At 43.0% G+C, this 17,974-nt stretch overlaps 1 protein-coding gene across 4 annotated transcripts in view; it reads left to right on the top strand.

Annotated features, from left to right (window-relative positions):
- Window positions 1-17,974, top strand: part of LOC140191170 (adhesion G protein-coupled receptor E3-like) — a 144,101-nt gene that overhangs the window by 49,590 nt on the left and 76,537 nt on the right. For 2 of the 4 annotated variants that reach the window (XM_072248318.1, XM_072248317.1), the window contains exons 2-6: window positions 1,902-1,991; window positions 8,377-8,520; window positions 9,065-9,211; window positions 15,861-16,007; window positions 17,385-17,534. In XM_072248318.1, the coding sequence (XP_072104419.1) occupies window positions 1,902-1,991; window positions 8,377-8,520; window positions 9,065-9,211; window positions 15,861-16,007; window positions 17,385-17,534 (678 nt within the window). Of the gene's footprint in view, window positions 1-1,901; window positions 1,992-8,376; window positions 8,521-9,064; window positions 9,212-10,447; window positions 10,511-15,860; window positions 16,008-17,384; window positions 17,535-17,974 lie in introns of those variants that run through there. The other 2 variants (XM_072248319.1, XM_072248320.1) reach the window with 2 other exon arrangements.

Genomic DNA, 17,974 nt, shown 5'->3' with positions numbered 1-17,974 from the left:
GGTGGGCTGAATGGCCTATTTCCTTCCACCTCCGCTTGGCTTTTCCCACTGCAGCCCTCGGCCAAGTAGCTGAAAGCAGCTGCTGGATGCTGGTGAGAGGTAGCTGGTCACTCCCTTCCCTGATCTCATTTCCACCAGCTCCCAGTACTGGCATGTAGCCAGGACACTGTTAACTGGTCCAAGGTCCTGCCTGCCACCTAGCACCAGCGACCTCCCTTCCACAGACACGGGTGGGAGTGTTTGGCGAAATTGTCCCCCACTTCTCAAGCATAGTGAATGAGCCACCGGTCAGCTGAGAATGGGGATTAGGGAAGCACAGAGGACTTGATTGAATCCAACAATTTGAAATCACCTGACTTTTGAAATCAAAAGTAGTCAGTTATCCATCTATGATATTAGTCACTTTTTTGTCTCTCCTCAAGCACTGCCTGACCTGTTGGCCATTTCCCGCATTCTCCATTTGCTTACAGGTTTAGGTAACAGCTCTGACCTGCACTTCCCAGCTTTAATACTGACCTTTTCTTTCCCTCGCTTTCTAATTCCCTCAGTCCATTAATCAGGCAGCTCCTTTAACTCTGGAGTAAGCTGGACAACTCTGGCCTCACCTTGTCTAATATATTCCTCCTCCTTTCCATTCCTCTCTCACTGCAGCTTAAAATTCTCCTAGTTCTAGCAAAGGGCCTTTGACCTGAAGCACTGACACTGTTCCTCACTCCTCAGATACTTCCTGGCCTACTGAGTCTGCCATCTTCTGTTTATTCTAATGAGAATATCTGCCTTTTTTTTAAAAAGGACTCTTTCATCTCAGTTCTGTCTTATGATTAGCATGCAGTGTGAGATCTATGAGTCCCCCCTCAGCACCTTTCACATTAGCTAATGTGTATCAGAGGAACCAACCAAACTAGGGACAAGCATTCAAAACCGAGCAAAGGAAATGCCACCAGCACACGTCCCATCCCAGGTCGCAGTTGATAATACTAGTAAAAAGAAACTCAGACACACGTCTAGACCAAAAGTGTGGTAAGATGTCTCAGAGATGCTATTTTTATATAGAGAGGTTCATTTTGTCACTGGTGTTAGTCATAAACCACAGATGTTTCTTTATTCAATACAGACCCCTTGCTTGGGTATATAAAAGGTTAGTAACACCTGCTTTATTAGGATATGATCCTGATATTGATTATGAGACATCATAGGACATCCTGGAACATCAAGCAGGATTACCTCCGCAAGGTCCCTTGGTTTACAAGTTGTCTTATGTTGTTCCTTCTGTCAGCAGAAGGCAAACATTGTAGAAATGATAAAGAAAAAAAAAATCTGCAATAAGGCAGGAAATGCTCAGCAGTTTGAGCAGTTTCCCTGCAGAGAAACATTTCAGATCAATAAGCTTATTAAAGGAGTAAACATATTAAGATACCAATGCTGAATGGTTCAGGAGAAATTGAGTTTACTGGTGTGGGTGACCAGATTAAGTCTCTGAGAAAATAGAAATGTGGCTCATGGATTCCATGAGATCACCTTTAACAAGATTTAATTTTTGTCAATTGAACTGACATTTTGTATGGTAAATGTGAACTCTTGATCTTTCAATCTAGCTCATTATGGCTGTTGCATCTTATTGCTCACCAGCACTGAACTTTCTCTGTAAATGTAACACTATATTCTGCATTTTATTATCAGCTTTCCCTTTGCAGGAGTTGTATTTAATTGATACTTAATTATCTGGCATGTGCAGCAGAAAACCTACATGGTCCACATCATTCCCTCTACCTCCCATCTTAACCTGCTAGCCATTTTGGTCTTCAGTGACTGATTTAAGAGGAGTTTATTCTCAAATAACACAATTAAGAAAAGTCTGCAATAATCCTCATTCATATCTGATTGTTTATTTTGCTCTCTAGTGCTTTATGTTAGTTCCACTTGGAATCAATATGCAACTTGTTTGAAGTGTGCACATGGATACACACTACATGAAAATGGGACATGTGTTGGTGAGTTATAAGCATTTTAAGATATATGATATCCTAAAACTTAACTTTGTTCTGAGTTTAATATTCATGTTTTAGATTGCTGAGATTTGAACTCTACCTCTCCTTGTCCCATTTTTGTTCATTTGTTGTTAACCTTTGTTTGAGCTGAGATCTGGACTTTGACTTTTAATTCAGAATAAATATAATAGAAATTAGCCAGACAACTCTTTAACTCCAGATCCACAATTATATGGTGTTCTCTCTGATCAAGGTTGTGATGCATCTCTGATTGACCAAAGAATGGTTTCTGCTCATCTCATGGAAACAGGCAAAAGATATTGGCTCCAGAAGAGGGGCAGGCTGGATGTGATGGATGGTAGATAAGAGATTTGTCTCTTCAACCATCCAGCTGTCCTGAATCCACCACCTGTTGTCTCTGCCATAGACAGTTTACTTGCAAATTTGATCATTGTTAACATCTAGAATTAGGTGCTTCCTGGGAAAACAAGACATGTTAATCTCATTAAGTCCACCAGGGCATGTGAATTTCTGTGTCAATCGTCCCACTATTCCTGCACCAAAGGAGAACAAAGACGCCAGTGGCACTAGAAGGAGAGCAGAGTAGGAACTCTGAAAGGAGACAGGAAGATGACGGCCATGAGCAGGGTTGAAATGATTTATAAAGAAAAAAGTAAGGAAGATGGTGCTTAATTTTTTATAGGAAGGAGACTTTGGGTAGACCCAGTAAATGATGAAGGCCTTTGACAAAGCTGATGTAGGGAAACCATTCCATAAGAACATAAGGACCTAAGAAGTAGGAGCAGGAGTAGGCCATCTGGCCCATCGAGCCTGCTCCGTCATTCAATAAGATCATGGCTGACCTAGCCATGGGCTCATTTCCACCTTTCTGACTTTTCCCACAACCCTTAATTCCACTACCATGCAAAAATTTATCTAACCTTGTCTTAAATATATGTACAGAGGAAGCCTCCAATGCTTCATTGGGCAGAGAATTCCACAGGTTCACCACTCTCTGGGAAAAGCAGTTCCTCCTTATCTCCATCCTAAATCTACTCCCTGAATCCTGAGGCTATGTCCCCTATTTCTAGTCTCACCTACCAGTGGAATGTTATATGTTTCTATAAGATCCCCCCTCATTCTTCTAAATTCCAGAGAGTACAGACCCAGGCTACTCATGGTCTAACCCCCTCATCTCTGGAATCAACCTGATAACCTCCTCTGCACTGCCTCCAAAACTAGTATATCCTTCCTTAAGTAAGGAGACCAGAACTGGACGCAGTACTCTAGTTGCAGCCTCACTAGTACCCTGGAGAACTGCAGCATAAACTTCCTGCTCTTAAAGACAGAGATGAGAAAGAACTGATTTCCCAAAGAGTGGTGAAGCTGTGGAACTCTCTGCCCAATGAAGCTGTGGAGACCACCTCGGTAAATATATTTAAAACAAGATTGGATAGATTTTTGTATTATAGGGGAATTAAGGGTTATGGGGAAAAGGCAGGTAGGTGGGGATGAGTCCATGGCCAGATCAGCTATGGACTTATTGAATGGCAGAGCAGGCTCGATAGGCCAGATGGCCTACTCCTGCTCCTATTTCTTATGTTCGTATGTTCGCATGTTCTTACTTGCAAACCTACCTTTTGTAATTCATGCACAAACACTCCAAAGTCCCTCAGCACAGCAGTATGCTGCAAGTTATTACCATTTAAATAATAATCTGATCTTCCATTTTTCCTTCCAAAGTGGATGAGCTCACATTTACCAACATTGTACTCCATCTGCCAGACCCTTGCCCACTCGGTTAACCTATCTATATCTCTTTGCAGATTAACATAGAAACATAGAAAACCTACAGCACAATACAGGTCCTTCGGCCCACAAAGTTGTGCTGAACATGCCCTTACTGTGGAAATTACCTAGGCTTACCCATAGCCTTCTATTTGACTGAGCTCCATGTACCTATCCAGGAGTCTCTTAAAAGACCCTATCATATCTGCCTCCACCTCCGTCGCCAGCAGCCCCTTCCACGCACTCACCACTCTCTGCATAAAAAAACTTACCCCTGACATCTCCTCTGTACCTACTTCCAAGTACTTTAAAACTATGCCCTCTCGTGCTAGCCATTTCAGCCCTGGAAAAAAGCCTCTGACTATCCACACATCAATGCCTCTCATCATCTTATACACCTCTATCAGGTCACCTCTCATCCTCCGTCGCTCCAAGGAAAAGAGGCCGAGTTCACTCAACCTATTCTCATAAGGCATGCTCCCCAATCCAGGCAGCATCCTTGTAAATCTCCTCTGCACACTTTCTATGGTTTCCACATCCTTCCTGTAGTGAGGCAAGCAGAACTGAGCACAGTACTCCAAGTGGAATCTGACCAGGCAACATTACCTCTCGGCTCCTAAACTCAATCCCACAACTGATGAAGGCCCATGCACCATATTCCTTCTTAACCACAGAGTGCAGCAGCTTTGAGTGTCCTATGGACTCGGACCCCAAGATCCCTTTGATTCTCCACACTGCCAAGAGTCTAACCATTAATACTACATTCTGTCATCATATTTGACCTACCAAAACGAACCACCTCACACTTATCTGGGTTGACTCCATCTGCCACTTCTCAGCCTATTTTTTGCATCCTATCAATGTCCCGCTGCAAACTCTGACAGCCTTCCCCACTGTCCACAACACCCTCAACCTTTGTGTCATCAGCAAATTTACTAATCCATCCCTCCTCTTCCTCATCCAGGTCATTTATAAAAATCATGAAGAGTAGGGGTCCCAGAACAGATCCCTGAGGCACACCACTGTTTACCGACCTCCATGCAGAATATGAGCCATCTACAACAATTCTTTGCCTTCTGTAGCAAGCCAGTTCTGGATCCCATGCCTCCTTACCTTCTCAATAAACCTTGCATGGGGTACCTTGCCAAACCTGACCTGAGGTAGCTGTCCATATATTCTGCCCAATTTGCTCTTCCACTCAATTTAGTGTCATCAGCAAACTTAATATACTACACTTCCAGATCATTAGTATATATTGTGAACAACTGGGGGCCCAGCACTGACCCCTGTGGCACACCACTCACCACTGATTGCCAACCAGAGTAACACCCATGTATATCAACTCTCTGCTTTCTATTAGTTAACCAATCCTCTATCCATGCTAATTCATCACCTCCAACTCTATGTATCCTTACCCTATGAGTAAGCCTTTTAAGCAGCACCTTATCAAGCTCCTTCTGGAAATCTAAGTAAATAATGTCCCCTCTATCCAGTGCGCTCGTTATATCCTCAAAGAACTCCAGTAAGTTTGTCAAGCAGGACCTGCCTTTGCTGAATCCAATGCTGTGTCTGTCTGATGGAACCAATTCTTTCCAGATGCCTCACTATTTCTTCTTCAATGATAGCTTCAAGCATTTTCCCAACTACAGATTTCAAACTAACTGGGCTATAGTTACCTGCTTTTTGCCTACATCCTTTTTTAGAACAGTAGCGTGACATTTGCTGTCTTCCAATCCGTCAGGACCTGCCCAGAGTCCAGAGAATTTTGGTAAATTATCACCAAAGCCTCTACTATAACTTCTGCCATTTCTTTCGGTACCCTGGGATGCATTCCATCCGGACCAGGGGACTTACCTATCTTCAGATCTTGAAGTTTGCTCAGCACTACCTCTTTAGTGATATCTATTGTATCAAGGTCCTCACCTCCTATTGCATTCATGACATCTCCCTTTGGCATGTTAGATGTGTCCTCCACTGTGAAGATCGACACAAAATAGTTATTCAAAGCCTCGGCCATTTCCTCATTACCCAATATCAATTCCTCCTTCTCGTCCTCCAAGGGGCCTACATTCACTTTAACAACCATTTTCTGCTTTATATAATTATATAAATTTTTACTATCCATTTTTATATTTTTGTGCTAGTTTATTTTCATAATCTATCTTCCCTTTCTTTATTACTCGCATAGTGATTTTTCGTTGCTTTTTAAAGTTTTCCCAATCTTCCAGTTTCCCACTATACTTAGCAACTTTGTATGCACAAGCTTTTAGTTTAATGTCTTCTTTTATTTCCTTAGTTATCCAAGGCTGGCTCTCCCCATCCTTGCTGTCCTTGCTTTTAACTGGAATATACTTTTGTTGAGCCACGTGAAAAATCCCTTTGAAAGTCTGCCACTGTTCTTCAACCGTCCCAACATATAGCCTGTGTTCCCAGTCTACACTAGCCAAATCCTCCTTCATCCCTTTGTACTCTCCATTGTTTAGGCATAATACACTGGTTTTAGATCGAACTATTGCACCCTTCATTCGTATGAGAAACTCAATCATACTGTGATCACTTTTTCCAAAAGGATCATGACTACAAGATCACTAATTTTACATGTCTCATTGCACAGGACCAGATCTAAGATAACATATTCCCTTGTAGGTTCAGTAACATGCTGTCCAAGAAAGCCATCATGGATAAATTCTTTGAAGTCCTCCTCAAGACTGCCTCAGCCAACTTGATCCACCCAATCTATGTGCAAGTTAAGTCCTTCACAATAACTGACATTCCATTCATACATGCCTCAGATATTTCTCTGTTTATTGCCTGTGCCACTGTAATGTTATTATTTCATGGCTGATAGACAACTCCCACCAGTGATTTCTTTCCTTTTACTATTCCTAATCTCTATCCAGATGGATTCAACATACTGCTCCTTATATCTTATATCATCTCTCACGATCGCCCTGATCTCATCTTTAATTAGGAGCGCTGCCCCACCTCCCTTACCTTCCTGCCTACCCTTCCATATTACCTGATATCCTTGGATATTTAATTCCTAAACCTCTCCACCCTGCAACCACATTTCTGCAATGGCCACTAAATCATACAACTTTGTACAGATTTGTGCCACAAGTTCACTGACCTTGTTTCTAATACTATGGGCATCCAGATAAAGTGCCACCCCCCACCCTTGAATGGCTCCCTGAACTACAGTGCCACAGTTAGGTTGTTCATCCTTCCTATAGCCCCCACTCTCATCCACACAGGGAGAAAGAATCTCAGACCTGTTGGACAAGCTCAAGGGCTAAGGCTTCTCCAGCACTGTCTCTTGGATCCCACTACCTGCCTCACTCACAGTCACACCCTCTTGTCCTTGACCACAGACCGAATTTCACACCAGGAACCACAGTGGGGTCCACCAGCTCCCACATCATGCAGCTCCAGCACATCACCTGATCTTGTGTCATCCCTTTATTTAATTAGCTGTAATTTAGTGACTTTTTATTGAATCACTACAAAAGCCTTACCTGCTACTCACCTGTGCCTCCTCACCAACGCCTCGTGAGCCAAAGCCTCAAGTTCCCACTCCTACACTGGTTCACTCACACAATGGCCGCTCTGCTTTACTTTTATTTACTCCTGCTAATGAATCGCAAATCAATTGGTCCACTGCTAATGCACCGAGCCCCATGCAATGTTCCTTTTTAAACTCTTCTTCCTCGAGTGTGCGAGGCTCTCTCTCTGCAAACTAATTGGTCTGCCGTTAATGCGCTAAGCCCTGCGAAGCGTGCTCCTTTTTAAACTCTTCCGCCTGATCTGTGTGAAATTCTCTCTGTGAATCGATTGCTCCACTGCTAATTTCCTGTTAGCAAATGTGTACCTATCAAATGCAGTTGTATAGTTTGGAATGAATGGTGTTGAATGGAAATGTTTGTCCTTGAAGGAGCAGATTTCCCTCCGTAAAGGATATCAGTGAATCAGATTGGATTAATTGACATTGAGTGAGAACTTATAGAGTGTTGAGCAAATAGAATGAATAATGAAAAGCTTTGTGCAGTAATGGAGATGACTAAAGTCAGAGGGCATAGGTTCAAGGAGAAGAATTAGAGGAGATCTGAGAAAGAAATCCTTTCACCCAGAATTCTGCTTGCAGTCTGGATAGTGCTACCAAAGAAGGTGTGTTAGAGCACTACAGCAGAGAAATATGCTCTTCAATCAGTCTAGTCAGTGCCAAACTATTATTCAACCTCGTCCCATTGATTTGCACCTGCACCAGCGCAAGCAAGATGGTGGAGACAAGTTCTCTCACAGTATTCAGAAAGTACCTTGAAAGTTTCAACAAGGCAGAGGAGAGAATGCACCAAATACTGGTATATGGGCTGTGGATAGATGGGTATGTAATGGTTGGGGTGGACACGGTGAGCTGAATAGCCTATGTGGCTTTAGTCTATATCTAGCTTTGAATTCCTGTATTTGATCTACTAAATTCAATCATCAAGCAAGCACATTTGTTATGGTTAGGTTACAACTTAACTGCTGTGTAAATTAGAACTGTATATACAAGATCACAGCAGCCTGACCCCCTGCTCATGATATTGTTTCTCTGTTCCAGATGAGGATGAGTGCCTGGCTATCACATGTGGCCCCTTTGAAGTCTGCAAAAACACAGAAGGAAGCTTTCACTGTAACTGTAATGAAGGATTTGATGTGATATCCAATCAGAAGCTCAATAACGAGACAGTGACCTTCTGTATAGGTAAGTCGAATTACCAACCTCACTGTTTCTTGGTCAGGCAGGAACTGTGCTGAAACTGTGACATAGCAAGCCATAGCAGAGCATGGAGTGTGAGTTCCTTGGAGCCCTGAGCTAGCATAGATCAGCTGGGATGGAGGGTAACAGGTAGATTATCTTCAGTCTCAGGATGCATGTTTCTGAGGAAACCAGTATCAGCTTCTCTTCCTAGTGACCTGAGGATCAATTGATAGGTGTGGGTCTTAATATGACAGTTGAAGAAGGACAATGAATTCTTCCGGTGAATTGCAGGATTTGATGATGATCTCATTGTTTCACACCAACAACGTTTTATTTTAATATTTATTAAATGAAGTTTAGATTCCTGGGTGGATTTGAAATCATTACTTTCTGGATCATAAGGCAAGGCCTTATAGTACTCTAGTAACACTTTATCATTTGTCAGGCAAGTTTGTCATTCACTAGCTATCATTTGCTCAGGAGTATGAAGGGCCAGGACCTACCATAGCACCAGCAGCTCTTCCAGTTTGTCACCTTTATTCTGCAGATGCAAACGAGTGTCTCTCTAGCCCATGTGGGCCCAATGCTGTCTGCCACAACACTCAGGGAAGTTTCTACTGCACTTGTAGTAAAGGATTTTACTCAAATTCTGGAAATTACAAATTTGCTGGCTTCACTGAGTCCTCCTGTAGAGGTGAGTGAAAATGCACCCTTGGCCATCAGTCTCATGGAGTACTTTTCTCTTTGTCCTCTGCTTCCTGACTGTTTGTCTTTTTTATCAGCTTCTTGGACCTTACCTGCTGCATTTGTTCAGTAAGTCTCACCACTTTTATCTCAACTCATTTGGAATATGATGGTACCACCTCAGGAGTGCTTATTTCCTCACTTCACCACTCTCCCCTCTGTGGTATCTGCCATCCACACCCTTCCCTGAGAAATTCTATCTTTAAAGCTTGTTGTAAGATTGTCCAGCTCAGTCTGACCTTCACAAATGGTACAGAATGAGTCACTCTCCTCCCCACACCTTCCTCCTTCAAGATGCTGGCTAAGACGCAGCTGATTGGCCAATCTCCTCCCGACACTCAATCAGTTTCTTTTCTCATACTCCCCAGAGAGATGTCAGGACCCTCTTCTTGGGCAAAAGGTGAATATTGCCATTGCTTCCGATCGATTGAGTGATTAAAGAACAGGTGTGTGCAGTTTATTTATCATGAGACAGCAATCCACTTAACTGGTCAGACTTAGTTGGATTTGAGATGATAGGTTTTTCTGGCCATAAAGATGAGGTTATGAGCAGGTTAACCCAAGGCAGCCACATATGGTGAGACATCTGTACATCTCACCATATTGGAACTGTTTCTGTGCAATGGCAGCTTAAGAATAGCAATGCGGGCAAGAGAAAATTTTCTGAACTTCTCTTGCCAGATCACTCAGAAGGTTAGCAGTGAGCCAGGATTTGTGTATCACTTCCAATGACAACACTTGTTGCCCATTTGTAATTGCCCTGTGAAGCTGCAGATGAAGTGCCTTCTTGAGAATGTGATGACCCTGGATGGAGCTCCAGGATTTTGATCTGGTCAATTTCTTTTGGACCAGAGGTCTATTCCCAAGTCAGTTCAATCATCACTGACATATTTTGTAACATTTGTTGTTTTGTGACAGCTGTACAGTGCCATACAGAAAAAAAACTATAAATTATATTAAAAAATATAAATTATAAATAAAAATATAAGTTATATTTAAAAATAGTGCCAAAGAGGAATGTTTTATTTATTTATTTTATTTAGAGATACAGTGCGGAACAGACCCTTCTGGCCCAACAAACTGCACCACCCAGGAACAATAGCCTAATCACAGGACAATTTACAATGGCCAATTAACTTTGTGGGAGGAAACCAGAGCACCCAGAAGAAAGTCACGTGGTTCACAGGAATAACAAACTCCTTACAGATGGCACCAGTATTGAACATGAAACGCTGGAATGCCCTGAGCTGTAATAGTGTTGTGCTAATGACTATGCTACCATGGTGAATTGTGATTTAGTACTCCTGAGTTCATGGACAGTTCAGAAATCTCCTGTGGAAGGGAAAAAGTTGTGCCTCATAGATAGATAGATAGATTCTTTATTGATCACAAAGGAAATTAGTGTCACTGTAGCATAGATATACAAATATTAGAAAAGAAGTAAGAAAAATAAATAAAAAATAATTTATCTTAAACAGTCTAACAGGAGGGGGTCATTGGCTATAGGTGCCTATTGGCTGAGGGTAAGAATGACCCTATATACCGCTCTTTGGAGCAGCGCAGTTATCTTACTCTATTACTATAAGTGCTCCTCTACTTAGCCAAGGTGGCATACAGAGGGTGAGAAACATTGTCCAGAATTGCCAGGAGTATCCGTAGGGTCCTTTGTTCTGCCACAGCCTCCTGTGTGTCCAGTTTGTCTCCTATAACAGAGCCAGCTTTTCTAATCAGTTTATTGAGCCTGTTAGGACCACCTATGTTGACGTCATTGCCCTAGTATACCACTGCATAGAAAATTGTACTGATGACAACAATCTGTAGAGCATGTATACAGAGAGCTGTATACTCCAAAGGACCTCAGTCCCCTCAGAAAGTAGAGGAGACTCTGGCCCTCCATGTACATAGCCTCTGTATTGGTGCTCTTCTCAAGTCTGTCATCCAGCTACACCCCTGGAAACTTGCAGGTCCTCATGAAGAATAGCCTGCATGCTAATCAGGCCAACCACCGTGGTGTCATCTGCAAATTTGAATTATGGAGTTAGAACCATGTACAGGAACGCAGTCATAGGTGAAAAGGGAGTACAGAAGAGGGCTCAGCACACAGCCTTGAGGTACGCCGGTGTTCAAGGTGAGAGTGGAGGAGGAGAGGTTGTCTAACTTAACTGATTGGGGTCCGTTAGTCAGAAAGTCCAAGGTCCAATTGCAGAGGGATGAGCTGATACCAAGCTGGCGAAGTTTGGCGATCTGCTTGGAGGGGATCACAGTGTTGAATGTCAAACTAAAGTCAATGAACTGCATTCTAACATAAAAGTTGGGGCTGTCCGGGTGGGTCACGGCAGAGTGAAGTGCTGTGGAGATGGCGTCCTCTGTTGACCTGTTGGTGCGATAGGCAAATTGATGGGGGTCCAGGGTAGTGGGCAGACAGGATTTCAGATGTGATAGAACCAATCTCTCAAAGTACTTTGCAATGATGAGGGTGAGTGCAACTGGGCGGAAGTCATTCAGGTCCGTGGCAGTGGAATGCTTCGGCACTGGCACGATGGTGGTGATCTTGAAGCTTGTGGGGACAACTGCCTGGGCCAGGGACAGATTGAAAATGTCCTTGAAGACCCCGGCCAACTGCCCTGCACAGACTCTGAGCACATGGCCAGGTATTCCAGCTGGACCAGCTGCCTTCCGTACATTCACCCTGCTCAGGGTGGCGCAAACGTCGGAGGTGGAAAGTGAGAGAGGCAGTTCACCGAGTGGGAGATCCGCTTTGAGGGTGACCTCCTTGTTCTCTCGGTCAAAGCGAGTGTAGAAGGAATTGAGCTCATCAGGGAGGGAAGCAGAGCTGGAAGGGGGCACAGTACTAGGTGGTTTGAAGTCTGTAGTGACCTGTATGCATTGCCACATGCACCGGGGGTCCGAGGAGTTGAAATGCTCCTCGATTTTCTGTTTGTATATGTGTTTAGCCTGAGAGATTCTCCTCCTCAGGTTGGCCCTGGCTGAGCTGTAAGCCTCCCGGTCTCCAGACCTGAAGGCTGAATCTCTGGCTTTGAGCAGGAGGCGAACCTCTCTGTTCATCCAGGGTTTCTGATTGGGGAAAAGTTTTATTTGATTTTGTGATGTCACTTGTTGATGTGCTCAAGGACAGAGTTGGTTTATAAATCAATATTAATCTGAGAGTCTGTGGTGGCATGGGCAGCAAACACGCGCCAGTCTGTGTGCTGGAATTGGTGCTGAAGAACAGAAGCACCCTCCAGCCAGATGTTAATAGTCTTCATTGTGGTTTCACACGTTTAATGACCCGGCTATACTTGGGAATCAGAAACAATGAAAGTTGGTTGGACTGTCCCAGATGGGGGAGGGCAGTGGCTTTGTAAATGTCAACCACATTTGTGTAGACATGATTTAAGGTTTTATTTCCCCTTGTGGTGCATGATACATTTTGGTAAAATCTTGGAAGCATGGTCGTAGGTTACAATGATTAAAGTCCCCAGCGATAATAAAGGCTCCATCTGGCATGGTGCCTTCATCTTTAGCCCTGCATCTTTTCAGCTGTTTTCCTCCCAGTTTGTCATCAGCAAGGATGTTCACATTATTGGCCTTTACTCTTTATTCCTTTCACCTTCACTATCTTGAAAAGCTTTACTGATGTCATTTATGTCTAACCACTGTCAATACTGCTGACTTGTTATTTGACAATGTTAATTCTAACACAAGTTAAATTTATGTAGTTAAGTAATCAAAATGGTTATCAATGGTTGAAAAATTTTAATTTATCTTTAAAAGTTTTTTAAATTCTTGACATTAAAGAGTTCTCATTCAATTCGGTATTTGAAAGACCATAAGACCATGAGATATAGGAACAGAATTAAGAAATTCAGTCCATTGAGTCTGTTTTTCTGTTTAATCATGGCCGATTTATTATATTTATCATACCTCTCAATCCCATTCTCCAGCCTTCTGCCCTTACTATCAAACATCGCTTTAAATATACCCAACGACTTGGCCTCCAGAACTGTTGGTGGCATTGAATTCCATAGATACACTGTCCTCTGGTTAAAAAAAATCCTCCTCATCTCTATTCTAAAGGGACATCCTACTATTCTGAGGCTGCTCCCTCTAGACCTTGATTTCACACTTTAGGAAACATCCTCCCCACAGTCACTCTATCTAGGCTTTTCAATATTTGGTAGGTTTCAATAAGATGCCCTCTTATTCTTCTAAATTTCCAGAGCCATCAAACGTTCCTCATATGTTAACCTTCCCATTCCTGGGATCATTCTCATGGACCTCCTCAGCACACTCTTCAAGGCCAGCATGTCCTTTCTTAGAAACGAAGACCAAAGCTGCTCACAATACTCAAAATGTGGAGTCACTTTAATGGTACAATTCAGTAGTAGTTTGCCAATTATTGGTTTAATTAAGAATTCACCCTCATTTTTACTGAACTTTAATATCCTTGAAGAATGTTATTCGTGAAGCATGAAGAATTTTAACCAGAAGTAACACACATAAAAGTTGCTGGTGAACGCAGCAGGCCAGGCAGCATCTCTAGGAAGAGGTGCAGTCGACGTTTCAGGCCGAGACCCTTTGTCAGGACTGAAACGTCGACTGCACCTCTTCCTAGAGATGCTGCCTGGCCTGCTGCGTTCAACAGCAACTTTTATGTGTGTTGCTTGAATTTCCAGCATCTGCAGAATTCCTGTTGTTTGAGTTTAACCAGAAGTGTAAGGTTGCACTTAGAATGGCAAGGATTGAAATCATAATACCATAAGACATAGAGCAGAATTAGGCTATCTGTCCCATCGAGACTGCTCCGCCATTCAATCATGGCTGATCCTTTTTTTTTCTCTCCTCCTCAATACCAGTTCCCAGCCTTCTCCCTGTAACCTTTGATGCCATGTTCAATCAAGAACCTATCAATCTCTGCCCTAAATAACTAACAACCTGGCCCCAACAGCTGCATGTGGCAACAAATTCCACAAATTCACCACCCTTTGGCTAAAGAAATTTCTCCACATCTCTGTTTTGAAAGGAAGGTCCTCTATCCTGAGACTCTGCCCCCTTGTCCTAGACTCTCCCCCCATGGGAAACATCCTTTCCACATCTACTCTGTCTAGGCCTTTCAATTTTCAAAATGTTTCAATAAGATCCCCCCTCATCCTTCTGAATTCCAGCGAGTACAGACCCAGAGCCATCTTATGATAAACCTTTCATTCCTGGAATCATCCTTGTGAACCTCCCTCTGGACCCTTTCCAAGGCCAGCACATCTTTTCTAAGATGAGGGGCTCAAAACTGTTCACTGTACTCAAGGTGAGGCCTCATCAGTGTCTTATAAAGCCTCAGCATCACATCCCTGCTCTTGTATTCCAGACCTCTTGAAATTAATGCTAACATGGCTTTTGCCTTCCTCACCATCAACTCAACCTGCAAGTTTACCTTCAGGGTGTTCTGCACAAGGATTGCCAAGTTCCTCTGCATCTCAGATTCTCGGATTTTCTCCCTGTTTAGAAAATAGTCCACACGGTTATATCTACTACCAAAGTGCCTGACTATGCATTTTCCAACATTGCATTTCATTTACCACTTTCTTGTCCATTCTCCTAATCTGTATAAGTCCTTCTACATCCTACCTGTTTCCTCAACACTACCTGCCCCTCCACCAATCTTCATATCATCTGCAAACTTGGCAACAAAGCCATCTATTCCATCATCTAAATCATTTATATACAGCATAAAAAGAAATGGTCCCAACACTGACCCCTGCGGAACATCATTAGTCACTGGCAGCCAATCGGAAAAGGATCCTTTTATTCCCACTTGCTGCCTCCTACCAATCACCCAATACTCTTACCATGTTAGTAACTTTCCTGTAATACGTTGGGCTCTTAACTTGGTAAGCAGCCTCATATGTGGCACTTTGTCAAAGGCCTTCTGAAAGTCCAAATATACAACATCCACTACATGCCCGTTATCTATCCTACTTGTAATTTCCTCAAAGAATTCCAACAGGTTCATCAGGCAGGATTTTCCCTGAAGGAAACCATGCTGAATTTATGCTATCTTGTCCTGTGTCACCAAATACTCCATCATCTCATCCTTAACAATTTACTCTAACACCTTCCCAACCTCTGAGGTCAGGCTAATTGGTCTATAATTTCTTTTCTGCTGCCTTCCTCCTTTCTTAAAGAGTGGAGTGACATTTTTTGCAATTTTCCAGTCATCATGCCAGAGTTCAATGAATTTTGAAAGATTATTTCTAATGCCACACAATCTCTAACACTACCACTTTCAGGATCCTAGGATGCAGTTCTTCTGGTCACTTACGTACCTTTAGGTCTTTCAGCTTTTTGAGCACCTGCTCTCTTGTAACAGTAACGGCACCTACTTCTCTTCCTTCACACACTGCAACATCTGGCATATTGCTAGTGTCTTCCACAATGAAGACTGATGCAAAATACTCACTTAGTTCATCAGTTATCTCTTTGTCCCCCATTATTATTTCTCCTGCCTCATTTTCTAGAGGTCCTATATCCACTCTCATCTTTCTTTTATTTTTAGTCAGGTAATATCTTCCTCCAGTCTGGTGATTGTTGTCTGTCCGTTGCAGATAAGGATGAATGTCTTTCTAATCCCTGTGGGGACAATGCCGTCTGTCACAACACCAATGGAAGCTTTTATTGCGTTTGTGATAAAGGATTTTACGCTGAATCTGGTGATCACGTGTTCACAGATCCGTCTCAGTCTAGCTGTAAAGGTGAGTGCAGCTGTAAATAGACTTCTGCCTACTCATTCACAATGTGGGGCCACCTTCTGTTAGAAGACTTTGCCCTCCATCATCCAATTTTTCTTCCAATCTTTTCAATTGTGAAGTAATTTGGGCATCTGGCTCCCTGGCAGCAGTCTGCATTCTCCATCACCCATCCTGCAATCACCTCAGCCTGATGTCCGAGGTGATTCCACAACCATCACCTCAGCTTCAACAACTTCTGCTTCTGAACTCTCTGAATATGCAGAGGGAAGGGCTGTGAGTCAACAGGAGTTTGCCAGAACAGTTGGTCATGGGTCATTGACTCACAGCCCTTCCCTCTGCACATTCGTGACCAACTGTTGGGGATGGCACATGAGGGAAGTGTTTGGGAATGTGTTCAGACATTGTGGGCAGATGAGGCTGAGCTCCTCAGAAGTTAATCCTTTTATTCCCGGTATCATTTTCAGGAACCTCCTCTGAACCATCTCAAATGCCAGCACATCTTTTCTTAAATAAGGGGTACAAACTGCTCACAATACTCCAAGTGTGGTCTGACCAACACCTTCTAAAGCCTCAGCATTACATCCTTGCTTTTGTATTCCAGACTCTCAAAATGAACACATTTGCCACCTTTACCATTGATTCACCTGCAAGTTCACCTTTAGGGAATGCTGCACAAGAACTCCTCAGTCCCATTACACCTCTGATTTCTGAATTTTCTCCCAATTTAGAAAATAGTCTATGCCTTTATTCAGTCTACTAAAACACATGACTATACACTTCCCTACATTGTATTCCATTTGCAAATTATTTATTCATTCTAATCTGTGTAAGTCCTTTTGCAGAATCCCTGCTTCCTCAACATTACCTCTCCCTCCGCTATCTTTGTATTATCCGAAACTTGGCCACAAAGCTATCAATTCCGTCGTCCAAATTATTGGCATATAACCTGAAAAGAAGCAATCCCAACACCAATCCCTGGAAACAGCATTAGTCATCTTTGTTCAGACCTGTCTCCCAAAACAATTTATGCTGTGTCCCACACTGATAGTTCAGCCTGTGTCCCACTCTGACCCAAGAAGACCTAAATTGTGTTCCGCATTAACCTGCCGAGTGTCCCTCATCGACCCACACTGACAACGTCTGCTAACTCGGACGGCAGTGTGCTTGTGGCTTTGGTAGCAGGGTTCAACACTGGCTAGACTTCCTGGTTTATTCCTGCCATTGTCTGGAGCCTTCCGTTTGACACCCAATAGTCATACACAATACACTGTTCAATGTTTGACATATTGTTATCTCAGCCTCTCCAACAGTCATGCACAATAAAATGATCAATGAAAGTGGCTTTTGAAGGTTGCTTCCTGCTTCTGTTTGTTGCTGCAGATTACAACGAATGTTACACCAGTCCAATGATTTGTGGCAAACACGCCAGCTGTTACAACACCAAGGGAAGCTTTTACTGTCTCTGTCAGACAGGGTTCATTCAGCCATCCGGAGAAAGAAATTTTACTGGCTACGGGAGTCGATGTGAAGGTAAGTGTCTCATTGCAGGTGCTGATGAACAGTGCAATGGGAAAGCATTGTGAAAAATGAAGGCAACTTGATCAGAACTGTATCTGTCCTTCAATTAAGTGCATCGCCATCTCTTAACTGTAACCAGGTGCTAGTGTTGCAGATATTTTATGTTCTTGTTGTCTGGTGTCTAATTAGACTAACAATGGCAGCCTAAATATCTATGAGAATTTCCCACAGCCTCTGCCAATCCAGAGAAAACAACTCAAGGGTTTCTGACCTCTCCTTACAGCACATACCCTCTATTTCAGGCAGCACCCTGGTGAACCCCTTCTGCACCCTCTCCGAAACCTCTACATTCTTCCTATAATCACCAGCACCAGCATACCCACCATCAAGGACATATATACAGAAAGAAGCTGCAAAAGGACCAGCGACATTATGAAGGATCCCAGCCACCC

Source organism: Mobula birostris, chromosome 32 (assembly GCF_030028105.1).
Source record: "Mobula birostris isolate sMobBir1 chromosome 32, sMobBir1.hap1, whole genome shotgun sequence".
In the NCBI taxonomy this organism is placed as follows: Eukaryota; Metazoa; Chordata; class Chondrichthyes; order Myliobatiformes; family Myliobatidae; genus Mobula; species Mobula birostris.
The sequence above is the reverse complement of the archived record's forward strand: the minus strand, read 5'-3'. Positions and strand labels throughout refer to the sequence as shown.